This window comes from Lagenorhynchus albirostris, chromosome 15 (genome assembly GCF_949774975.1).
Source record: "Lagenorhynchus albirostris chromosome 15, mLagAlb1.1, whole genome shotgun sequence".
Classification (NCBI taxonomy): Eukaryota; Metazoa; Chordata; class Mammalia; order Artiodactyla; family Delphinidae; genus Lagenorhynchus; species Lagenorhynchus albirostris.
In genome coordinates this window covers 84,039,206-84,064,579 of record NC_083109.1, presented here as the reverse complement: position 1 = coordinate 84,064,579, position 25,374 = coordinate 84,039,206, and the positions used below count along the sequence as shown (strand labels likewise).

General features: G+C 57.3%; 2 protein-coding genes across 15 annotated transcripts in view; both read right to left on the bottom strand.

Annotated features, from left to right (window-relative positions):
* FBXL18 (F-box and leucine rich repeat protein 18) overlaps positions 1-6,745 on the bottom strand; it is a 45,571-nt gene extending 38,826 nt beyond the window's left edge. For all 13 annotated transcript variants that reach the window (XR_009535043.1, XR_009535044.1, XR_009535042.1 and 10 more), the window contains exons 1-2: positions 6,628-6,745; positions 522-737 (exon numbers count right to left, since the gene is read on the bottom strand). Coding sequence is in view for 9 of the 13 variants with exons in the window: in XM_060122281.1 (XP_059978264.1) it covers positions 522-737; positions 6,628-6,645 (234 nt within the window). In the remaining 4 variants the exon portion in view is untranslated. The remainder of the gene's footprint in view (positions 1-521; positions 738-6,627) is intronic.
* Positions 6,746-13,700: 6,955 nt separating this feature from the next.
* ACTB (actin beta) lies at positions 13,701-17,180 on the bottom strand. 2 transcript variants are annotated; one of them, XM_060123756.1, is made up of 6 exons: positions 17,028-17,180; positions 16,179-16,307; positions 15,791-16,030; positions 14,903-15,341; positions 14,636-14,817; positions 13,701-14,477 (listed from the first exon to the last, which is right to left on the bottom strand). In XM_060123756.1, exons 2-6 carry the CDS (start codon positions 16,299-16,301, stop codon positions 14,334-14,336), a joined length of 1,128 nt encoding a protein of 375 aa, XP_059979739.1. In that variant the 5' UTR covers positions 16,302-16,307; positions 17,028-17,180; the 3' UTR covers positions 13,701-14,333. The 2 variants fall into 2 exon arrangements, with proteins under 2 accessions (XP_059979739.1, XP_059979740.1); XM_060123757.1 differs by lacking the exons at positions 15,791-16,030; positions 16,179-16,307; positions 17,028-17,180 and adding an exon at positions 15,646-15,686.
* Positions 17,181-25,374: the final 8,194 nt, after the last annotated feature.

The window sequence follows — 25,374 nt, the reverse complement described above, 5'->3', positions numbered from 1 at the left end:
ACAGACACTTCTGAGAAGATATACAAATGGCCCACGCACCTGAAGAAAGCATAATCGACAGCATCCTCCACCAGAGAATACAAGTTAAAACTACAACGAGGTACCACCTCCCACGCATCACAATGGCTAAACTGAAGAGACTGACACCACCAAGTGTTGGCGAGGATGCAGAGCAACCAGAACTCTCGGATGCCGCTGGTGGGGAGAGGTGGTGCCTCCAACTGTGCTTAACTCCACAGGAAAGCCCAACACTGACGCACGTCCACTCCTGGGTACCTACCAGGAAGTCAGTCTCCCTCCTGGCCCAGTGCCAAGGCCCAAGACCCTTCCAGAAGAGCGCCTGCTCTACCTGTGCTCTGGCCCAGATGGCACACTACCTGCACTTTTGGGCCCCTGGCTTTGGCCGTATCATCCCTGCAAGTGCCCCACCACTGCCAGGCTGTGCGGGGCCTCAGTCGGGCACCTCGGTTGTTCCCCATCTCTGCCCCCAGCATGCCAAGCGCCAGCCCCAAGCCCCTCACCTCATAGTCCTTCTGCAGCAGCACCGTGTGGGTGAGGCTCTTGTCCAGGCACAGCGCTGCGAGCTTCCGGCAGGTGCGCCGGACGTTCAGGATCAAGTCTATGCTGGGGACGTGGCTCAGGATGTGCAGGAGGATCTCGTCCGAGAAGCCCAGGAGGTGGGCACCATCTGCCACCGCGGCTGCTGCAGGGGGCACATCGCCGGCGCTGGCTGCGTCCTGAAAACAAGGGGCGTCAAATTCCACGGGATCCCCCAGGGTGGCCCTCAGGCAAGGGAAGCCTTCACCACAGTCCATGGGGAAGAAGAGGCTGTTACCAAAAACCTTAACTGCAGATAAAAGAGTCCCCAACATTCTCCGAAAGCCCCTTTCAATCTGCACACCAGGATCGCTCTTCAAAAGTGACAGATTTGAGGGCTTCCCTGGTGGCGCAGTGGTTGGGAGTCCGCCTGCCGATGCAGGGGACACGGGTTCGTGCCCCGGTCCGGGGGGATCCCACATGCCGCGGAGCGGCTGGGCCCGTGAGCCATGGCCGCTGAGCCTGCGCGTCCGGAGCCTGTGCTCCGCAATGGGAGAGGCCACAACAGTGAGAGGCCCGCGTACCACAAAAAAAAAGTAACAGATTTGAAATTTAAGAGAGATTTTTCCTACTGAAGGTCTCCAGACAAGTCTGGCAGGTTTCCAACTCAACTCATGACCATCGGCGAGGCTGTCCATTTGTAAAAGCTGCTATTCTGCCCCCACCCTGCTCTGCCCCTAATGGCAGGCTGTATTAAAACATCCTTGGGCTGGTGAATTCCATCAAGAAACAATGATAATTGGTCTTCACCAATAACAACGGTGCCTTCACCTCCAGGGTTGCTCTGATGGGTAATGAGTTACCATTATGTGTATGATACGTGTATCAGCTCTTCAGGACAGCGCTGGATGCAAATGAGAGAATGAAACTATGAGGCCCTAATAAATAAGAAACAGCACCTACCAGACCAATAACATTTTTAAATCTCAAGATTCATAACAAACAATAGGAACGGCACAACTTCTCTCCACTTATCAGACTTCCTGGTTAGAAATCCACGTTGGGGGCTTCCCTGGTGGCGCAATGGTTGAGAATCTGCCTGCCAGTGCAGGGGACACGGGTTCGAGCCCTGGTCCGGGAAGATTTCACATACCACGGAGCAACTAAGTCCGTGCACCACAGCTACTGAGCCTGCGCTCTAGAGCCCGCGAGCCACAACTACTGAAGCCCCCGCACCTAGAGACTGTGCTCTGCAACAAAAGAAGCCACCACAACGAGAAGCCTGCGCACCGCAACAAAGAGTAGCCCCCGCTCACCGTAACTAGAGGAAGCCCGCGTGCAGCAATGAAGACCCAACACAGCCAAAAATAAAATAAATAAAAGAAAAAAAAAGAGAAAGAAATCCATGTTGGTATTTCCAGTAAGATGTCCACTCATCTTATTGTTTCATTCTGCTTTTGCAAATATCTACAGAAGGTTTTCTGCCCTAATGTGGGCTTCCCATCTTACTGACCAGTGCCTGTACAACCAAGACAAAGAGGGGATAGACCTATGTCAGTGTGCCGTGAAATCCCCAAATCAAGGCCAAAGGAACTGGGATGCTCTAAGAAAAGCCCATGGTGGGCAGGAATCCCTGTATCTCCCCAACACCTCCTGAAGGGCCCCTCCTGCCTTAAACGTCCTCACTGACGGGGTGCCTCTCTGACACTCCCAGGAGGGAGAGCACCCAGAACTATTTTTACTGCCTTTTCCAGTGATTCTGTCTACGAGCCCCGCCTCCTCTGTCCTGCCTCTTTTTCCATACATATTTGCATGGATGGAAGCCTCCAGGCTTGGAAAGCCCTGCTGCTGCCATGGCAACCGTTAAGTCCAGGGAGGAAGGGCCTGTCTGCACACCCCACACAGGCACCAGGGGTTTCCCGGGAGCTATGACTGCGACACCCCTCCAGCCTCTGCATCCGGCCGAGCCCTTGCCAGGACGGGAAAGGTTTCCCCGATTACTGCCCACCCTTTCAACAGCATCGGCCCCTGCCACTCACCCTTCTTCCTGAGAGGCTGTAGCCAGACTTGCCTTCCCTTCCCTCCTTCCTTCCAAAGTGCCCTCAATCCTGTCTCCCTCCTCCCACCTCTACAGGGGCAGAAGGGAGCCATCAGACCCAGCTCCATAGCTGCCCCGGGTCACTGTATCCTGGGGTCTAGTGTTTTGAACCATATGTGACTTTCCTGACAAATTTCCCACACCCAATCATCTGGGATCATCCCAGACACCTGTTAAAAAATCAGCTTCCCAGGCCACATCCTAGACCTAGGGACTCTATCTCCTGAGAGAGAGGCTGGGCCCAGGGGCAATCCTTATCAGGCAAGCTTGGTCTACAGGGCTCCTGGGCACAAGTGGGAAGAGCTGGGCCTGAATTCCACCGAGCAGCCTGAGGCTGACCCCTTCTGATGCCCAATCCGCGGATTTATCAAAGTAAGAACGCCACTGCAGAGCAAAGAGAACACAGGGCAAGACACTCCCAGAAACTCCAGCATCATATCATTTCCAGTTACAGTACGGAATACTGAATTTCTCTCAAAACCACCTAGAAATTACATGAATTAAAAAAAACAAAACAAAACAGGAGGTGAGCTGCAGCTTCCTCTGTCCAGTCTCAGCACCCCCGACGTGATCACCTTCTCCACATGCTGTGCCCCAGTGCTGTCCTTAGGCCAGCACCCCCTGTCCTGGGACAGGCATTCAGGGCAGCAGGCCTGGACGAGAGGAGCAGCCGCCCGGGCAGCAGGTCAGATTGGTCCCCCCCCCCCCGCCCCGGTCTCCCGACGGCCAAGCCTGGGAGGCCCAGTCGTGCTGGGTTTGCAACAGTTGAGTCTTTTCCCTGGAATGGAGGCTTCATTTCTAAGTCCGTGTACCTTCCCCTCAGGAAAGGCAGCAAATTCTGCAGAGGTAACAGCAAATAGGGGGCCGCCACCAGAAGGGAAGGAGGAGGCCTCCGAGCTTCTTCACCTCCAAGCGGGGGTGGGTGAGTAGCCCCCGCTCACCACAACTAGAGAAAGCCGGTGCACAGCAACAAAGACACGATGCAGCCAAAAATAAATAAATCAAATAAATAATAATTTTTTTAAAAAGAAATAGAAAAAAAATGGGCAATGAGTACATAGAGGGAAGTTCATTACAACATCCTTTTGCAAGTGTGTGGAATTTTACATTTTACTTTTTTTTTTTTTTTTTGCGGTACGCGGGCCTCTCACCGTTGTGGCCTCTCCCATTGTAGAACACAGGTTCCGGACGCGTAGGCCCAGCGGCCATGGCCCACGGCCAAGGCCCAGCCGCTCCGCAGCACGTGGGATCTTCCCGGACCAGGGCACGAACCCACGTCCCCTGCACCAGCAGGCAGACCCTCAACCACCGCGCCACCAGGGAAGCCGTACATTTTACTTTTGTTTTTGGTTTTTTTGATCACAGGAGTGACCTGAGGGATGCTTCTCACATTGCCCCTCTTCTTAAGCCTCTGCTTCTCCAGTTGGCATTTTCTGGAATGTCCCCTGTCCCACGGCACTCAGGCCTCCAAGCCTTTGCACAAGCTGCCCCCTCCACCCAACGTGCCACCACACAAAAGGAATTGCTACTCTCGGAACTTCAGCTCAAAGGCTCCGTCCCCAGGAAGCCCTTCCAGCATCCCCCAGACACATCTAACTCACCTTCTCCTCCACTGCCGCCCCAGCTTACCCTCCCCCCCCTCCAGTCTCCAGCCTCATCAGGTGAACTGTACTGGTTTGTTGCTTGCCCGTCTCCTCCCTAGGCCAGGAATGGCTCCTGAACAGGGATCACTTTCTAATGCCCAAGGGAAAGAGCCATTGAACTGGGTGTCAACAAACCACGGCTTCAGAATCTTTTGAAGAGCTATTAAAAACGCAGAGCCCGACTCCTCAGAAACTCAGGGAGCAGTCCTAGACATCTGCATTTTAAGCCCAGCAAGGACCCTCAAAATCAGACCCCCCCCACTCTGAAATCAGAGAGTGGGGATGGTGGCACAACCTCGTGAATATATTTTAAAACCACTGCATTATACACTTTAAAAGTAAACTTTGGGACCTCCCTGGGAGCCCAGTGGTTATGACTTCGTGCTTCCATTCATTGCCAGGGGCGTGGGTTCGATCCCTGGTCAGGGAACTAAGATCCTGCATACCACACGGTGCAGCCAAAAATTTTAAAAAAACTGAAAAAAATAAAATAAAATAAAAGTGTAAATTTTATGGTATGTTAACTGTATCTCAGTCAATCAATCAATCAATAATTAGACTGTCCCAGGGTCTTCCCTGGTGGCACAGCGGTTAAAAATCCGCCTGCCAATGCAAGGGACACGGGTTCAAGCCCTGGTCTGGGAAGATCCCACATGCCGTGGAGCCACTAAGCCCGTGCACCACAACTACTGAGCCTGCGTTCTAGAGCCCTCGAGCCACACCCACTGAGCCTGTGTGCCACAACTACTGAGCCTGCACTCTAGAGCCCGCGAGCCACACCCACTGAGCCTGTGTGCCACAACTACTGAAGCCCGCACGCCTAGAGCCCATGCTCCGCGACAAGAGAATCCACCACAATGAGAAGCCCGCGCACCACAACGAAGAGTAGCCCCCGGTAACCGCAACTAGAGAAAAGGCCACATGCAGCAACAAAGAACCAACACAACCAAAAATTAAAAAATAAATTTATAAAAAAAATTTTTAAATAATTAGACCGTCCCAGAGAAAGGGACCTTGATCATGTCTAGGATAGAGCAAGACTCTCCCTCTCTCCTCTCAAGCCAAAAGACTCACGATGGGACAAGAGGCCTCACTGGGCAGGGCCCCGACATATGATTCAAGGAACAGAGGGGCCTTTGCGCCAGGACCCCGTAAGACCAAGGTGCCAGACAGCCCCCCCGCCCAAGCACACGCGACTAACGGGAATCTGCTAACACAGCCAGGCTATACCCCCAGGATTCTTCCTGGGGGAGCTGGTACTCTCTGTCCCTTCAATCCTACTACCAGCGAACAGGTGGGCCCCACACCTTCCCCCTCAATCAAGTGGCCACTTCCGAGCCAAATCCGCTTCCAATAAAGCACAGCTGTTGGCAACCCCAGCCGCCTCCCACGCACTCCTGCCGAACCCGCTCCTGCTAGCCGGAGCACGAGCAAGCCCGCAAGGCTTAGGGAATACGCTCGACGGTCTGAGTCCCGGACCACAGGTATAAATACAGGTGCACACAGGTACACAAACAGGTAGCTGGGAATCAACAAAAGGGAAGACCCTAGTCACTGTCCGGATCCCCCATTTCCTGGTCTACAGAGAAAATACCCTGCACCCCATTAAAGGAACTCGGTGGGTTTCTCCGTCGGACCCAGATTTGTGGAGCACTGGGGAAGAAATTCTGGGTGAGTCACAAGTCTCCCAGGTGAAATGGATTTTCCTCCACCACCCCCCAAGTCACACAACAGGCAGGCTCAGAGGAAAGTGGGCTGGACTGAAACCGAACGTTCAGCGACACAGGATGGGATGGGATGGGAAGGGAAGTGGGCAGGGAGGAGGAACGTCTCAGAGCTCCAAGGGCTGAGCCAAGGCACAGGGGCATGGGAAGAGGGCCTGGGAGACCTAGAGGGGCTGGAAACTCTGGGGAAGACGGGAGAGGGGGTGAAGTCTGCCGATCAGGAATGCGGGACCGGCAAACGGATGGAAAACCGAAAGTTGAGAGAGCTTATGCCCTCGGATACAGGATAAGGTCCTAGGAGGCGGGATGGGTCAAGGAGGGGGGATGGGGTAAGGGGCAAGGGGCAAGTGGCAAGGCCAGAGCAGGGATGGGAAGGACGGGGCGAGGCCAAGACCAGGGTCGGGGCAGGAAGGACCAAGCCAGGCCGACGCCAGGGTCGGAGTGAGAGCCGCGGCGGCGGTCAGGATGGGAAGCTGAGAGCCAGCCGAGGTCAGGACGGGAAGGATGGAACGGGAAAGGGAGCGAGACGGAAAGGACGCAGGGAAACCGGAGTCGGGGTGGGGACGACCGAGCGGAACCAAAGCCGCCGGGCAGGGAGGACAGTAGAGACAGGCGCCTGCCGTACCTCTCCGATGCTGGCCATGTCGAGGGCGGGACGAGCCGCTGCCGCCGGAGCCACAGCTCCGGGGCCTCCCGCCTGGCTGGCCAGGGATGCTCAAAGCCGGCGCGTCGGAGGCTCCACAGAGACCCGGGGCAGGGGCGGGCCGCTCTCTACTTCCGGCGCCCGCCGATACGCACTTCCGCTATCTCGCGGGCGAGTCCCGCGCGGCCACCATGTTGGGTGCGGCGCGCAGCCAAGGACCCGGTAGGGCTGGGTAGAGCGCGGGCATCCTGGCCGGGGGGCCGCACTTGCTCTCCGAAGTCATGTCCCGCTCCTCTGCTCTCTGCACGCCCCTTTCCAGCCACACAGGCCCTCTCTTGCCGGCCCAGCACTCTCCTGACTCTAGGCCTTTGCATTTGCCGGTCCCAGTGCCTGCAATGTTCAGAAACCACCTGTCAGAGAGCCGGTCCCTGACCCCCTTGCAGAAAATAGCATCGCCCCCTCCCCATCCTCGCAAACACACACCTAACCTAACAAATAACCTTATCCTCTGTTATTTTTCTCCATAACTCTTTGCACTATCTGATCTACTGTACCTTTTTTTTTTTTTTCCGTCCTCCCCAATAAACTGTAAACGCCCTGTACCTAGAAAGCTCCCTGACATGGGCGCTGAATAAATATTTTCTGGGTAAATTAATGTATAGATGATATGCTCTCACCTGTAACCTTTTGCGTTTATAAATCATTTACTAATAAAAATTTGTGGGGAAGAAAGAACTGGATGTGAATGCTAGAAGTCAGAAATGAAGATGTTGAGGCTTCCCTGGTGGCGCAGTGATTGGGAATCCGCCTGCCAATGCAGGGAACACGGGCTCGAGTCCTGGTCCAGGAAGATCCCACATGCCCGCGGAGCAACTAAGTCCGTGCGCCACAAGTACTGAGCCTGCGCTCTAGAGCCCGCGAGCTGCAACTACTGAAGCCCACATGCCTAGAGCCCGTCCACCGCAATGAGAAGCAGCCCCAGCTCTCCGCAACTAGAGAAAACCCCTGCGCAGCAATGGAGACCCAACGCAGCTAAAACTAAATAAATTTATTAAAAAAAAAAAAAAAAGAAGATGTTGACTGGGCCATGCTCCCACCAAAGACTCAAGGGAAGAATCCTTCCTTGATTTTTTTTATATATTTTTAAAATTTATTTATTTTATTTATTTATTTTTGGCTGTGTTGGGTCTTTGTCGCTGTGCACGGGCTTTCTCTAGTTGCGGTGAGCAGGGGCTACTCTCGTTGCGGTGCACAGGCTTCTCATTGCGGTGACTTCTCTTGTTGCAGAGCAGGGGCCCTAGGCACGTGGGCTTCAGTAGTTGTGGCTCATGGGCTTCAGTAGTTGTGGCTCGCGGGCTGTAGAGCGCAGGCTCAGTAGTTAGGGTGCACAGGCTTAGTTGCTCCTCAGCATGTAGGGTCTTCCCGGACCAGGGCTCGAACCCGCGTACCCTGCGTTGGCAGGCAGATTCTTAACCACTGTGCCACCAGGGAAGCCCTCTCCCTTGATTCTTTTAGGTTGTGGAGGTTGCCAGCAATCCTTGGAATTCCTTGGCTTGTGGCCACATACTCCAAGTTCTGCCTCTGGGGCCATCTTCACTTTTTGCACATGTGTGTATCCTCTCCTCTCCTCTTTTTTTTTTTTTTTTTTTTTTGGCCATGCCGCTGGGGCTTATGGGATCTTACTTCCCCAACCAGGGACTGAACCCTGGGCCCACAGCAGTTAAAGCACTGAGTCCTAACCACTGGACTGCCAGGGAATTCCCGCTCCTCTTCTTATAAAGACACCAGTCATGATGAATTTAAGATCCACCCTAGGCCAGTATGACCTCATCTTAACTAATGACATCTGCAAAGATCTTGTTTCCAAATAAGGTCACATTCTGAGATTCCAGGTGAACCTGAATCTTTGGGGACACTATTCAACCCAGTACATCAAGCTTCATATCAAACTCTCCCTGGGCCTCATTTCCCTCCCACCTCACCAGGTTGAGCCAGTTTGTGTCCAGAGAACTCTGGTGGCTCCAACTGTGGGCGGACCACCATGGGAACAGGCACAGCTCATGGTTAGGTCAAAGGTTAGGAGCCACTTGAGGCAAACACGTGTTAATGGGGTTTCCACTATTTTTTGTTTACTATCAAAACCTCAACAATGAAGCCCAACTCTGACTCAGGCAGGCATCTGGGGGTTTCACAGAGGCCGAGGTTCTCCTGACTCCCTGACCCATTCCTTTCCTTCCCCTATAAGCCATAATCAGGTATGTCTCTCATTGTGGCACATGTGTTTATTTTCCCTCCCCCACTAGAACAGGGCATGGCTGCAGCAGACCCTTGATCAACATTTGTCAAATCGATTATTGATGAAATGAGATTATGCAGGTACTGTCCAGCAGAGAGGAGTTATTCAATACACAGAAGCTGTAACCTCTACCACTCTTACTCTTTCTAATGAGGAAGGAGTCTCACATTTCCTGGGCATCCCCAATTCTGAGGAACATTTGAGTTGGAAATCACTGAGTGTGGGGCTGGGGAGTCAGCCCCAGTGCCTCACTGCTCTCACTCTGTCACAAGCCTTTCCAGGTTTCGGTGACACTTCCTCACAGCGTCCACCGAGAAGTGTAGGTGAAGGGATAAATGAACTGTAGTCCATCTGAACCGTGGAATAGCAGTCAACACTATAAAGAAATGGGCTATCAAGCCATGAAAAGACATGGAGGAGGGACTTCCCTGGTGGCACAGTGGTAAGAATCTCCCTGCCAACGCAGGGGACACAGGTTCAAGCCCCAGTCCAGGAAGATCCCACGTGCTGTGGAGCAACTAAGCCTGTGCGCCACAACTACTGAGCCTGCGCTCTACAGCCCACGAGCCACAACTACTGAAGCCCGTGTGCCTAGAGCCCACGTTCTGCAGCGAGAAGCCACCGCAATGAGAAGCACGCGTACTGCGACGAAGAGCAGCCCCCGCTCGCTGCAACTAGAGAAAGCCTGCGAGCAGCAACGAAGACCCAACGCAGCCAAAAATAAGTAAATTAATAAATAAAAATTTAAAAAAAATAAAAAATAAATTAATTTTTTAAAAAAGACATGGAGGAAACTTAAATGCATATTACTGAGTGAAAGAAGCCAATCTGAAAAAGCTACATACTTTATGATCCCAACTACATGACATTCTGGAAAAGGCAAAAATTATGGAGATAATAAAAAGGTCAGCGGTTGCCAGGACTTAGGGAGACCAGGCCAGGGAGGAATGGGCAGAGCACAGAGGATTTTCAGGGCAGTGAAACTGCTCTGTATGATACTGTAATGGTGGATCCCTGTCCAAACCCATATAATGTGAACACCAAGGGTGAACTCCAAGGTAAATTACAGGTGATACCACGTGTCAATGTAGGTTTCATCAGTGGTAACACATGTACCACTCTACTCTGCTCTCAGGCTCTAGTGGGGATGTTGATGGTGGAGGAGGTTATGCAAGCCGGGGATTATGGGAAATCTCAGTACCTTCCTCTCAATTTTGCTGTGAACCTAAAACTGCTCTAAAAATTAAATTTGATTACTTTTGAAATATGTACATCTGACCTGCTCACTCCTGAAGGCGCTCCCTCTGCCTTTGCCTGTGCTGTTGCCTCTGTCAGGTGGCTCTCAGCCCAACTCTGACTCATTTCTCAACATCCCGTCCACAGAAAACCTTCCCCTCCTCCCGACCAGGTCACTGTTCCATTATTCTCTGTCACCATTCCTCCAAGTATTTCTTGAAGGCATTTATCCCAGTGGATAATTAAGAGCCATCAGTATGAGTTTTTGGTCCACATCTGTCCTCCCACCAGTCCGGTGCCATCCACTAGAATTTTCTACAAGGTTGAGAATGTTCCATACCTGTGCTGTCCAATGGGCACTTGAAATGTGACTTGTGCAACTGAAGAACTGAATTCTTAATTGTAATTAACATAAATATAAACAGCCATGTGTGGCTCGTGGCCCCCTAGGGGACAGTGCAGCAAGACGGGAAGCCCTGGGAAGCCCCGGGCAGTCCAGTGGTTAGGGCTCCGCGTTTTTACTGCCGAGGGCCCAGATTGGATCCTAGTTGGAGAACTAAAATCCCACAAGCCATGTGATGCAGTGGGGAAAAAAAAAAAAAAGACTGGCAGCCCTATGAGGGCAGGGACAATGTCGCAATACTACTGCTGAACCCCCTCCCTCTAGAACTGCGTGGCCGCTTGAAATGTAAGTTGAATAATGAATAAGGTGAATGTGTGAATGAAGGCGCCAACCGTGGCCCTGAATGATCCCGAGTCCCTTGGGTGATTCCAGGCTAGAGGCTGAGTTCCAATCCTGCCACTGGCCCCTCAGCGCTGCCTCACAGCCCCAGGTCCCCCCAAAGAAGATGACCGGCCTGCAACAGTGCCACCACGAGCATCCGAGCATCCTCCCTGTGTCCTCACTGCTGGGATCCAGGAAGACACGTCAGGATGAAGGGAACGACGCAGGGTTCTGAGCCCCCGCACTTACCAAGACTCCCCTCCCCTCAGGGCACCTGTTAGGGTGCAGTTGCCTCCAGGCAGGAGGTGCTTCACAGAGGAGCGACCTTCCAGCGAGAGACGTTTCAGCTGCTTAAGAAGGTGAACCTCAGGCGGTCAGAGCAGCCTCACGGGGGAGCCAGCCACCTGAGAAAGCAAGGAGCCTCCTGGCCCAGGGCTGAGGTGGCTCGAGGGTCAGAGTGGAGAAGCCGAAGTTCTGTAAAACAAGAGGACGGTTGTGTTGGGCTGAACCTTGCCTTTCCTGGCCCGTTGCCTTGTTGGGCTTCACAGGTATTAGGGTCAAATTCCAGCTTCCTCACTTATAAGATGGGTAACCTGGGGCCAGCGCACCTGTCCTCCCTGAGCCTCAGTTTCCTAATCTGTAAAATGGGTGCTGAGAGGAAGGCGGCAGGTAATGCAGCACCCTCTGGCTTAGCCCAGATGATCAGCCCAGCTGTGGCCCCGGGAGGAAGGGAGCAGCACCTAAAGGGTCAAGTGTGTGTCTCCTTTCAAAGGAAAAGACTGAGGGAGCACCTGCTCACAGCACCCCTCCAGCTGTTACTGACATTCCCATTTCTCAGATGGGCGTGCGGACAGTAACATGACTTCCCAGGGCCACATAGAAAAGACGCATAGCCCCATCCACCCTCCCATTCATCCCCGGGCCTCTGTCCTCAGTCGATCAGGGCCTCTGCCTGAGACATGCACACCCACACTTCCACCTGCCCAAGCGACTGTCGTGTGGCCAGCTCCCGCACCCCTCCCACAGGAAGCCGTCTGAAAAAGCCTCCTGATCAAGAGCCGTGGATCCCCCCATCCCCCCATCAGCCAGGTTTATAGTCCTTTATTACCTTATTTATTGGAAAAAGGCAAAATGATGATTGCTTTTTTCCCTTTTTTTTAACCTGTATTTCTTAGGTTTTATTCGGCTTCACTGAGGTACTTTGATGAGCTTTGATGTCTATCCACACCCGTGACACCATCACGCATCAACGTGATGAATGTCTCCATTTTCCCAGACCGACCCCATGTTCTTTACCACACGCAGCCGCTACTCTTTCTTCTCGTTATCACCACTGGTACTTGTACATTCCTATTTATTCTGTCTTGCCCAGTAAGCTGGGCCCCTTGTGAGGGCAGGAAACACACCTGGTTTCTTCTCCACTGCATCCCACAGCGTGGCACAATGCCTAGCACAAATAGCGTGAGGGAGGAAGCGGGGAAGAGAGAAAGGGAGGGAGGGAGAGAGGGGAGTTTCCAGGCTGACAGCTCCTCCAGGGCAGGCTCTGTGTCCAAGACATCAGCACAGAGTAGGTACTCTCAGCTCCCAGAGCCCAGGGCTGACCACCATCCCTGAATTAGACCAAAAGAGCTGGAACTGACCCAGGAGGGACTTCCCTTCCAGGTTCGCAGGCCTCTAAGACTGCACAGGGTCAGGGCGAAGGATCCTCGGTGCTCTTCCTCTGCGCCAGGTGATAGAGGGCAACGCCCTGGGGAACAGAACACCTTCCAGATATCACATTCTGCACCTGCCATGCTGTTGCATGTGCTGACCTAGGAAAATCTGCCCAGGTTAGCCCGGGGACCGTGGGCTCCCCTTTGGTTTTTGAAGCCACCAGGAGGTCGAACAGCCCTCTTCCCCCCACACACCCCCAAGGTGCTGCGCAAAAGGTGCCTGAGGGTCTGCACTGTCCCTAAGATGGGAGGCAGTGGGTCGCCCCATCCTCACGGGCCACAGCTCCCACCGTCCCCAGCGGAGCCCTGGGGAAGCCCCAGTTTCATGGAGGGGAGAGGGTCCCCCAAGGCCTCAAATCTGGATCGACTTGGGGGCCAGTTTCCGTATCTCACTCCCTCTGGCAGTGTGGGAGAGGCCTCACCCACTTTCCCTCCATGTCAACCACAGCTTCTAGCAAGAGTGGAGGCCAGCCAGGCTTGGAGAAGAGTCCCAAACTGAGCGCAACCCCCAGGCTGCTTCCCCCCCGGGCCAGATCTGCACTTGAAACTGGGCACCAAGAATAAAGGATGACGTCTACCCTCCAACTAAGGTCATATCTGCCGACCCCGCATCCCCTTGCCCACAGGCCCCAGATGGGTGGCGCTGTCCCTTCCACGGGGGTCACTCCAGGTGAGTGGGCAGGTGTTAAACTTGAGGCCCCGCCCATAACCTCAGAGCCCCTGGTTCTCCGCAGGTACTGAAGAGAAGGCGAGGACAAAGCCTGTGGCCTGGGAGACCCCACTATCCCAAGAGAACAGTGAGGAAGCAGCACCCACAGAGACGAAGGTCCCCACCCAGTTCTACGAGGTGGGTACAGGGACCACACCTCCCTAGCTCCCCACCCTCCTACCATCTGGACCTCAGAACCCAGCGAGAAACCGAGGGGAACAAGGGCCAGGCGGGGAATTCACTTAAACAGGATTAGAGGCCAAAATTCCTAACTCCTCCCACATAACCCAATCCCAGACCCTTCAGGGTGAGAGGCACCTCAAAGCACCCCCAGCACCCCAGCCTTCTCCCCAACATCCAACAACGCCAGCCACAAGCCACGTGTATAAGGTGTGCACTTTATTGAACTGGTCTCAAGTCAGTGTACAGGTAAGCCCTGGCTACCTCCGCACCTCAACCCACTCCCACGGGGACCAAAAGCCTTCATACATCTCAAGATGGGGGACAAAAAGGGGGGCCACGATGGCTGACCATTCAAAATAAAACAAACAAAAAGAACAAGTATTAAGGCAAAGATTAAAAAAAAAATTTGGAGTACATAATTTACACGAAAGCAATGCTATCACCCTCCCCTATGTGGACTCGGGCGAGGACTGGCCCTTCTCCTAAGGAAGAAGTGGGGCGGCTTTTGGGAAGGCAAGGGACCTCCTGTAACAATGCATCTCACAATATTTGGAATGACTATTTAAAAAAAAAAAAAAAACAATGTACAATCAAAGTCCTCGGCCACATTGTAGAACTCTGGGGATGCTCCATCCAACCGACTGCTGTCACCTTCACCGTTCCAGTTTTTAAATCCTGAGTCAAGCGCAAAAAAAACAAAACAAAAAAAAAATAAAAAAAGACCAAAAAAAAAAACAAAAAACCAAATAAAGCCATGCCAATCTCATCTCGTTTTCTGCACAAGTTAGGTTTTGTCGAGAAAAGGGTGTGACGCAACTAAGAGTCCGCCTAGAAGCACTTGCGGTGGACGATGGAGGGGCCAGACTCGTCGTACTCCTGCTTGCTGATCCACATCTGCTGGAAGGTGGACAGCGAGGCCAGGATGGAGCCGCCGATCCACACGGAGTACTTGCGTTCAGGGGGAGCGATGATCTGGGGAGAGAAAGGCACAGTGAGGGCTCTGGCGGTCCCAGCCCTGGTACACCAGGGGCCTACAGCAAGGCAGCTGCCTTGACGACCACCACGCTCACCTGCACCAAAGCCACGTCTCACCCCCCAAGTGCCCAGGCCAGCTCAGGCCAGGCACTCACCTTGATCTTCATCGTGCTGGGAGCCAGGGCGGTGATCTCCTTCTGCATCCTGTCGGCGATGCCTGGGTACATGGTGGTCCCGCCAGACAGCACCGTGTTGGCATAGAGGTCCTTGCGGATGTCGACGTCACACTTCATGATGGAATTGAAGGTAGTTTCGTGGATGCCGCAAGATTCCATGCCTGAGGAGAAAGAGAAGCCAGACTGAACTTCCAGTGTGGCCAGAGTGACCCTCGTGTGGGGCGGGCACGAGACCTCCTGACTCACCCAGGAAGGAGGGCTGGAAGAGAGCCTCAGGGCAGCGGAACCGCTCGTTGCCAATGGTGATGACCTGACCATCGGGCAGCTCGTAGCTCTTCTCCAGGGAGGAGCTGGAGGCGGCGGTGGCCATCTCCTGCTCGAAGTCCAGGGCGACGTAGCAGAGCTTCTCCTTGATGTCGCGCACGATTTCCCGCTCGGCCGTGGTGGTGAAGCTGTAGCCACGCTCCGTGAGGATCTTCATGAGGTAGTCCGTCAGGTCCCGGCCAGCCAGGTCCAGACGCAGGATGGCGTGGGGGAGGGCGTACCCCTCGTAGATGGGCACCGTGTGGGTGACCCCATCACCGGAGTCCATCACGATGCCAGTGGTGCGGCCAGAGGCGTACAAGGACAGCACAGCCTGGATGGCCACGTACATGGCTGGGGTGTTGAAGGTCTCGAACATGATCTGCACGGAGAGATGGACCATGTCACACTTGGGAAGCCACCGGGAGCAGTGAGGCCAGACTGGGAACATGCAAAGAGTGCAAGGAACATGACTAAGTGTGCTGGGGCTCCCAGGACGGGGATTCACTTCAGACCTATTGTGCACCTACTGAATACACACTCCAAGGCCACTTTACAACGGCCTCGTCAGCTTTGTCACACGAGCCAGTGTTAGTACCTACACCCACAGCACTTTATGCTTCCAACACCTAGTCAGAAAAGCAAACACGAGAAAAAGATTCCATCTGGGAAATAGCAAATAGAACCTGCAGAGTTCCAAAGGAGACTCAGGTCAGAGAAGAAAGTCCTAGGAAAATGGCAGAAGAAAGAACAAGTGAGAAGGGCGTGACAAGGAAGGGCAAGAAACGGGGTGCGGGGGTGGCGCCCAGGCGAGGCCGGCGGGCCACTGACCTGGGTCATCTTCTCACGGTTGGCCTTGGGGTTCAGGGGGGCCTCGGTCAGCAGAACGGGGTGCTCCTCGGGGGCCACACGCAGCTCGTTGTAGAAGGTGTGGTGCCAGATCTTCTCCATGTCGTCCCAGTTGGTGACGATGCCGTGCTCGATGGGGTACTTGAGGGTCAGGATGCCTCTCTTGCTCTGCGCCTCGTCGCCCACATAGGAGTCCTTCTGCCCCATGCCCACCATCACGCCCTGCGGAGGGAGGAGCAAGGCGCCTTCAGCTCAGGCACTGCCCCACCGACCCTCACCCAGAAAACCGAAGGCCTCCCCCTCCCTCCCTCCGCCTGCTCCCGAGAGGGAAGCCCCACCCACCAAGTCAGACCCGAGGCGGGCGCCTTACCTGGTGCCGGGGGCGCCCCACGATGGAGGGAAAGACGGCCCGGGGAGCATCGTCACCCGCGAAGCCGGCCTTGCACATGCCGGAGCCGTTGTCGACCACGAGCGCAGCAATATCGTCATCCATGGCAAACTGCGGGGAGAATAGGACCATGAGCCGTGCGGCCGCCCCCGCCCTACCCACTTCCGGCGCACCGCGCCTTCGAGCCGCCAGGGGGCGCCGGCGCGCGCCCAGATTGGGGACAAAGAAAGCCGGCCGGCCGCGTTATTACCATAAAAGGCAAACGCGGGTTGGAGGCGGCCCCGCGGCTCGCGGCAGGAAGCCAGGCCTCCGCCCCCCTACACCGGGCGCCGGCCCCGCCCCGCCCGAAAAGCACCACCCGGCGAACGCTCAGCAGCCACACCCGCGGGAGCCGGCGGCGCGAGAAGGAAGTGCGCGCAGGCGCTCTCGCGCCGCGGCGACCCCACCCCTTCCGGCCGGCCGCCCCGCCCTCGCTTCCCGAGCCTAACGCGCACACGCACGCGCACTGGTGTCCCCAGCCCCCACCCGGCCCTGCTGCCCCGCCGCGCCCACCCACCCTCCCGCCTCGCCGCCCCGCTGCCCCGCTGCCCCGCCGCCCCGCCGTCCCGCCGTCCCGCCGGCGGAGCGAGCCACCCGCTCGGACAAAGACCCGCGGTCCCAACGGAAACATTCTGGGAGCGCGCCCCGAGCGCAGCTCCGGCCCCGAGCGAGGAGCGCATGAGTCCACTCCCCGCAGCCAGGAGGCTGTCCACGGGGCCGGGATCGCGCGCTGCCTGCCCGGAGGAGGCGCGGGCCCAGCGCATTAGCGGCCCGGCCGGCGCGGGGCCCTACCTGGTAGCGGTGTAGACCGGCGGCGAAGGCGGAGCGGCGAGGGCGAGGGGCCTGTGCTGACGGAGTGGACGCGGTCTCGACTGTGGCTGCGCGTCGCGCCGCCGGGTTTTATAGGGCGCCGCCGCGGCCGCTCGAGCCATAAAAGGCAACTTTCGAAACGGCCAGCGCTGATTGGCCCCGCGCCGCTCACTCACCGGCCTCGCCGCACAGTGCAGCATTTTTTTACCCCCTCTCCCCTCCTTTTGCAAAAAAAAAAAAAAGAGAGAGAGAGAGAGAGATGGACTGGTAGAGAGCGAGAGCGAGATTGAGGAAGAGGAGGAGGGAGAGAGTTTTGGCTTTGGGTGCTGGGCCCGCGGGTCGTGGGGTGCGAGCCCCGGGCCGCCGCCCAGCTGAGCAGTGCCCGGTCCGGCCCCGCGTGGCCAGGCCTGCACCCGGCCTGCCTGGCACTCCGGGTCCCCCCACCCCGGGACCCTCCGGGTGTGGATGCCCCAGAGCAGTGAGCGACCCGGTGGGCAAGGGTCAGCACAGATGCGAGGGTGCCTGGTTGCTGTGGGCGCATACTTAAGGAACGGTTGGGGGGGAGGGGTGGGCAGCGAGTCACCCCCCTTGTCCACATTAGCTCCACTGCCCAGAAAGCCTGGGTTACAGGGGGGCCTCTGGGGGTGCTGAGCGTGCTGAGTGGGGGTCTCCGTGTGCCATGGGGGCACATTACTACTCAAGAGACCTGGGGCTGAGGACTATGGTGTTTCATGGGGGAGTAAGGGGGGCTGGTGGCCATTTAACAGGGGCTTCAAGACCACAGTCCCCAGGGACAGGGCAGGCCCCCCCCCCCCCCCCCACACACACACACACACACCACCAGGGGCCAGCGGCTAGAAGTTCCCTGTGAGAAGGGCTCCAAACCTCTGCTGCTGCAGACCTGGGGAGTGGTGGGCTCTGTAGAGCAGAGAAACTGTTCCCATGGAGCTGGGCTGCCTCGGAGCTGCCTGGTCACACCCAGCCAAGGCCAAGCCTGGGCTGTTAGCCGGCGACCCGGGCAGCTGCCAACCACTGCTGGGCGCAGGCAGGCAGGGCCATTTGTCACAGCTCTGGGGCCCGGGGCCCACCGTCCATCGTCTGTCTGTCATGTGCAGCCACAGCTGAACTGCCCTCCTGGACCATCTGGAGGCCACCAAGGACTGGGGAAGGACACACAATGTACCAGAGAGGAGTGAGGGTGAGGGGTGGAGCGGCAGTGACAGTAGCTGAAGGCCAGCTGCCCTCAGAGGAGACCCTCCCACTGCACCTGCTCCTGCCCTGGGTCTCTCCACCAAACCCTGGGGCAGACCTGGGTGCCCCACAGTGTTCTGGGTGGTTCCCTACTCTGAGAAGTGTCAGGCCGGCAGGGAGAGCCTGCCACCCAGAGGGTGGCCGACAGTAGTCACTGTGTGGTGAAAGGAAACCCAGAGGCCATGGAACCCCCAGAGGGGAATCTGGCCCAACCTGGAGGAGCACGCATCCTCTCAGAGGTGGTGACAAGCTGAATTTTCACACAAGGGAGAACGGGAAGGGTGGTCCAGGTAGAGGCCCTGGCCTGTTGCCCGTGGTCTGTGTCCAGGCACCCCAGGTCTGCCCAGGGCTTTGCTACACACAGTAGGTGCTCACTGAGCGTGTGTTGAAACCAGCAAAAACTTCGTCCATATATGGAGGTGGAATCTGGCCAGGGCAGAGGCAGCTTGGGCCAGCCCACTGCAGGAGGCTAGTGCTGGCAGGGCTCTTTGAAGGTTGCAGAGGCCACAAACAGGTAGAAAGGGTGACCGTCTCCCAGCGCACAGCAGAGCCCACGGGCTCAGAGCCACCTGCCAGCGGAATTCCCAGGGATCTGCTCTCGGTGGCTCCCCCAGCCCCGCCCCGGGCCTGGGCAAATGTTCCCAGCCCGTCCACTCCCTGCTTCCCAGGGGCCGGACTGCCCTGTCTCTGGCCTTGTGTGTCTCATTCACGGGCGTCCGGCCAGCCACCCTGGGACCTGCCAACCCTGTGATTCAGGAGCTGTGGTGGGGGGTTGGGGGGGGTGGGTGACCCTCTTTGCTGCCGGCCGATGAGGACTGCTCCGGGCTGTTCACTGAGCCTGGTGGGTGCCAGACAGACTGGGACCAGGGCTGCAGGCCAAGGCGTGGGAGACTCTGGTGGCTCCAGGCAGCTACATGGGGTGGAGAGCAAGGCTGGTCCCCAAGCAGGACCTGTGCTGCCACCTCGCCGCTTCTCAACCAGGGCCGGCCAAGGGGCAGAAGCACCGAGCTCAGGCTGCACTACTCCCGGCCCTCTGTCTGCGGCAGCTGGGAGTCTCCTATGCATCCTTCAAGGCCCATCCCAGAAGGCCCCTACTTGAGGGAGTCCTTTGGCATCTGCAGCATATCCCCCCTCCCCCCAAAGACCACTGCACAGGGCCGGCATTTATAACTGGGCCTCCCCGACCAGACTGTGAGCCCTTTCGGGTCTCTGGTCCGTCCACCTCCACCCACCATACCCTCCCCAGGGCTCTGATCTGTTGAATGAATAAGTGACCGCTTGGGTGTCCTAGGCCCTGAGAAAGGACCCTGGGAAGATGGAGGGGTGGGGGGTGGGGGCCGTAGGCCTAGCGGGAGAGAAGGAGATGAAGAGAGACAGCAGCCAGAGGAGGAAAAGAGGAAGTGGAGGGCCCAGAGGAAGAGGGAGGAGACCTCCGGAGAGGAAGTGAACAGGTTCTTTGCCCTTGCAGGGAGTTTTCAGAGCTGTCACCGGGGCAGGCACACAGCCCCCGGGGCCCTTAGCCGGCTCAGCCAATGGGGACTTCACTTGCCTTTCTGGTGCTTTTTTTTTTTTCCTCTTGCGGTTCCCCTCCCTGAGAGGCCTCCAGGCCAGGCGACCTTTACAGCCCATAGCAAAGGACCACTCCCCGCCTTCCTCCAGAACTGGCCACCCGGCCGCCTTGCTCTGGGTGTTCGGGCCCCACTGCTGCCCTGACCCGCGGGGAAACCAAGCTCCATTTTTCAGAGGAAGAAACTGAGGCAGGACAGAGAAGGGGAGACCTCAGGAAGACCTTAGACTGTTGGCTCCAGGAGGGCAGAGCCCCTGCGCACTGTGGGTCCTCAGTGAGGAGCAACTGATGGGCAGCATTCTAGCAAATACGCCTCTTGCTACAGATGAGGAAACTGAGGCCAGACTGGAAAAGGGCTTGGAGTCCAGTGTGAGGGATTCCAGGTGTAGGGCCTGGAGGCCTCTCACTGCCTCTGCAGTGTCCCCTGCAGTGTCCTCAGGGACTGGGACCAAAGGCTGTTCCAAAGTCTAAATTCTTGGGTCCCACCTCTGTCCTCAGTGCTTATCTCCTGAGGCCCAGAGAAGACAGCCACTGGCCCTTGGTTACACAACAGGGGGTCCTGAGCCCCAGGCCTGCACGCTGTCACCACCTCTTTCCCCTGCCCTCGTCCCCTGCTCCCAGGATGGTCTCAAGAGGCAATTCTGGACTTCTGGATTCCTAAGGTCCTGGGAGGGACTGGGCTTGGGGTGCCTCTGCCTCCAGGGCCAGCTCTGGGCTGCCACCTCCAGGAAGTCAGCTATGACTTCCTCCCTCCTCTACCATAACAGCAGTAAGCTTTCCTGTCCAGAGAGGGGAACTGACCCAGTCAGGATTACACAGCAAGAGCACAGGCAGGAGCTCAACATCCTGGATCACACTGCTCCTGCATTCCACACACCAGCACCGACCAGCCAGACGTGCTTCCAGAGAAGAAGAGCACCAGACAACACACTGCATAAAGCAGGTGTGATCCCTGAGACAGACCTCAAACAAGAGAGCCAAAGAGATCAAGTGCTGATGTCCAAGAAGGAAAGCAGCGGATTTTCTCGGGAAGGAGGGCGTCAGGGAAGGCCCTCTGAGGAGGTGCCCAGCCAGCTGAAGGGGGCCCCGGAGGCGGGAAGGTTGGGCTGGGCCCTGTGTGCTCTCCTGGGCGTCAGCCAGGGCCTTGGTCCCCATCCTGGCCTGGCCTCTAGCCAGAGTCTCTCCCAGGGCTGTCACTGGGCAGCCTCCAGCCCCTCAGCCTGCCCTGGGCCTCCTGTCCTCCCTGACAGAGCTATCCGCCCGAGGGGGATCCCTGCCCCGGAGAAACTGGGAACTTCCAACACTTCTTGGGAGTGTTTTTAAAAATCCTTAAAAACTACCCTCTCTCTTCCTGTCCCCCAGGGCACCCAGAGAAACGCCACCCTCCTGGGGAGTTCCCAGCCTTGCTTATTTGATTGAATTTTTCAGAAATAGACGTAAGTTTCCCTGGGCTTCCCCCACTACACACACCCAGCTGAGCCCCTTCCGCTGGTCCCTGGAGCCTTCTGCTGGGAGGGCTAGCTGTCTCCGTTCTCCAGATGAGAACCGAGGTGACCCAGGCAGACCCTGAGTGCCGAGAGGCAGAGGCCCCTTGGGGTGACAGCCGTCCAGACAGACTGGGGGCATCTGGCCTCATGCCCCCCGCCCCAGTTGTGGTCCCAGGAGGCCTTTGAGGTCCACTTCTCACCTGGGCCCACCTCAGCCCACCGGGAGTGGGTGGTGACCTGCTCCGAGTCATCTGGCAACCAAGACATCCCTCAGATGCCAGGTTCCTCTGGTTCCCCAGACAGAGGCCTGAGAAGCTGGGGGACAGGTTGGACCACGTGGGGTGGGGTCAGCAGCAATTTCAAGTTCAGGCCAAGCAGGGTTCTGGAGCTCCTGGGCCTGACGCCCCAGAGTGCTGGCAAACATGCCCACGGGAATGGCACAGACAGGAGGCCAGGGGACCCTGCGCCTCAGGCCTCTGTCCCTGGGCTGTGAAAACGGGCAGGGGGGCGTCTGGCCCCAGGGGGACCAGAAGCAGTCAATGACGTGGGCTCTCCCGTCCCAGGCGCCTGGGGCCACTGGTGGGGGCTCAGCCCCTTCCTGGCTAGGTGGCCTTGTTCCGGCTCCCCTCCTGGCTGGGCCGGGGGCTCCGAAATGCCCTAGGAGCTGGGGGAGCTGGGGGAGCGGAGGTACAGCTCCCCAGCTGGAGGGGCCGGAGGAAGTGAAAGGGGAACAGGAAGGGGGAAGGGAGGCGTTGGGAAAGTGCAGGCGGGTGGGTGGGGCCGAGGTGACTCAGGAGCCTCAGGCTCACCTACCTCAGGGCGAAGCCCGCATCCGCAGCGCATCAGCGACAGGACAGGGAAGGCAGAGTCCCCAAGGGCCCGCGGAAGCAGAGCCAGACCCACCTGCACACACAGAACGCTCACCGCGCCCCTGCCAGCCAAGCAGGAATCTCCCCATTTCTCAGAGGAGCCAGCTGGGATCAGTGAGAGCGAGAATCAATTACTGATTACCGGAACCCAGGAGTCTGGGCTGGAGCAGCGCAAAGGCCCACAGCCAGTCTCGAGGGGGCGCCCTGAGTCCCTGAGCCTCTAGGGGGCTGCTGTTCTCAGGTGGGCAAACCGAGGCTCAGGGTGGGCAGTGGGCAGTGCAGAGCGGGCTCCCTGCTTGGCCGTGGGGCGCGCCTGGGGCCCCCCGTGGGGCCCTCCTCAGCTAGCGCTGGCTCCTCCAGCCTGGGGCCTGGGGCCCGTCCAAGTGGAAACCCAATCGGCTGGGCCGCGCAGCCGTGTAACCAGGCCCTCCTCGGCCAGAAATCTCAGCCGCTGGCTGGGCTGGCCAGGAACCTGAGCTTCCTGATGTCTCCCCTACGCCCAGCCCTGTGCTAGCTGCCGGGGAGACAGGGGACCAACCCCTCCCCTTGGCCTGCACTGTCCCCTGGGACACAGTCCCGAACCCATGAGACTGGTTCTGTGCGAGCCCAGAGAAGCCCCATCTCAGGCTTGGCTGTGATGCGTCAGGCGGGGAAGGGGTTTCCCCTAGCACAGCAGCCCCTGTTGGGGGCCGGGGGCCGTAACCAGGGTTCCCCCTCCCCAGGGGGGCCCTGTTCCCTCCACTTCCCAGGTCCCCAGTGAGTAATTTGGGCTGTCTGAGTCATCCGGGCTGCTGAGACCCCTAGCACTGGGGGCACACAGGTGCACCTGAGGACACGTGTGCCCACACCTATGACCCAGAACACGTAGTGGCCAGGCTGGGGGGTTGGTCCAGACCCAGGTAGGACTCAGCGATAAACCCACTGTGCACAGGGCCAGGGGGCTGCATGCTGTGCCCTCTTAGCTAAGCCAGAGCGAAGGGAGCCCCAGAGCAGCTGGGGACCCCAGGAAAGAACATAGCACCCTCTTCCCGCCGCGAGGCCCCACAGAACGGTCAGCTCGGCGTCCCGGCTTTTGGGGACCCTGGTCCTTCCTTTTCTGATCCACTTTCAGGCTCTGTGTTAAGTAGGACTCAGTTCTATCCCTCACCCGTGGATGTCCTCGGAAAGGGACTCGGCACCCCTGAGCCCACCAGGGGCAGCAGGACCGAGTGTGGATCGTGCCCTCTGAGTGGGCCTTCCTGACCTTTCAGGGGCTTGTCACAGACAGCCTGGAAGGTGACCATCACCGGCCTACTTACCAAAGGGGAAACCAAGGCCCAGAGATGGACAGAGTCTCACCCAGCATCACACAGCACATGGGGCAAGCCAGAGCCCAGGCCTGGAGGGCTGGGGCTTCGCATTTTGTGTGCTGCCAGGATGGCGAGGAGGATGCTAAATTTTCTGCCGGGAGTACCAGGCTGGTCTGTCCAGGATGGGTGCAGGACCCCGCTCCCCTCGGCCAAGATGGCTCTAAAGCCGACCTGCTGAGACAGCCCAGAAGCCGTGCAAGACCTACCCCTTCTGGCAGGAAGCACACACCGTCCTGGTGGTCCAGGTCTGGCCAGACGCAGCCCTGCTGACGTGCATCTGACGAGGATGAGGGCCTGGTCCCTCATCCCTCCCTGAGTCAGAAGGCCTCCAGGTCCCTCAAAGGCCCTGGCTCAGGGGCCTCCTGTCTACCCCTAGTTGCTCCCTCTCTGTGGGTGGGGGGACCCTGGAGGGCAGGGCCCGGACTGGGCCATCCTGGTTCCCAGACACGTAGGCAGGGGACTGCAGAAGTGGGTGTCCAGCTCTGAAATCTCCGCTCTGGGGACACAGCTGAGCAGGTTGTGTGTTGGCGGCCTCGGCAAACTCACTCATCTACATCGCAGAGCTGTAGGGAGGGGACAGGTGAGCCAACAGACACATTGGAGCTGGGCCTGCTCGGAGCCAGTACAGGGTGGCCATTGCTGGCGACTTGGGCCGTGCCTCTGTGACACGAAGGCCATATACCGCATATGGTCCGTCCCAGGCTTACGGGGGGGCTGCAGGAAGGGCGGGGGCTCCAACAGGGGACATGTGTGCGCATGTGCAGCGCTGTGCCTCTCCCTGGTCTCCGGGCCTGTCACACACAGAGCAGGGCCCAAGAGGGGTGGGTTGTGGGGAGGAGGGAGCCTTCATCTCCTTCTGGATTGTTCTTCCACCAGTGAATACCGGTATAGCCTTTGGGCAAGAAAGAGAGGGGAAAGGCAGGGAGGGGAATGAGAAAAAGAAGTGAAGGGGCATTTTATTTTATTTTTTTTAGCCATGCCACAAGGCTTGTGGGATCTCAGTTCCCCGACTAGGGATTGAACCCAGGCCACAGCAGTGAAAGTGCGGGGCCTTTAACCGCTAGACCACCAGGGAATTCCCATGAAGGGGTATTTTAAACAAGAGGCCACCCAAATCTCCACATCGCCAGCAAAGATAAAAAGAGTGTTGACATCACGGGTCATCCGGGAGATGCAAATGCAAACCACAGTGAGATCCCACTTCACACGCAAGAACAGGTTCTCTATGATCCTGTGTTCATCTGTGTGCAGAAGTCAGGCCAACGGTGCCCTTTGGGGAGGACCGACTGGAAAGGATGTGATGGAGGGACCTGCACATGTCTCTTGATCTGGGTGCTGGGTACGTGTGAGTGTTCAGTTTGTGGCAATTCACGTAGCTGCACAATGATAATGTGCGTCCTTGCCCAGATGGCAGCTTGTCTGGGAGTGTGGCTGCCCGTCCCCCCACCCCCACCCCCACCCCCCCCCCCCCGCTCCCGCCAGCCTCACTCTACACTCTGGACATGCTGGCCTCTAGCCCTTAGAGCACCAAACTCCCGCCTGCCTCAGGGCCTTTGCACTTGCTGTTCTGTCTGTCTGTAATGGACCCTTCTTCCCACACACATCCTTTCTGCTTCTTGAAGTTCTGCTTATCCTTCAGGGCTCGGTGTAAACATCACCTGGTCCAGGGGGATCCCTAGACAAGGGCAGGGTTCTTGTGGCCCCTGCACTTCTTTGTCATGCTCGTCCCAGCCGATTCTTGGGTGTATCTATGTGATCATAGGTTTATTCTCTCTCTCCATGCTGCAAAGGCAGGGACCACATTTG

Coding starts and splice junctions, on each gene's coding strand:
- ACTB (XM_060123756.1), bottom strand. CDS start 16,301: ATGGATGACGATATTGCTGCGCTCGTGGTCGACAACGGCTCCGGCATG. Junction 14,818..14,902: donor CTTCCAGCCCTCCTTCCTGG/GTGAGTCAGGAG, acceptor CTTTCTCCTCAG/GCATGGAATCTTGCGGCATC. Junction 14,478..14,635: donor CCAGCACGATGAAGATCAAG/GTGAGTGCCTGG, acceptor TTCTCTCCCCAG/ATCATCGCTCCCCCTGAACG.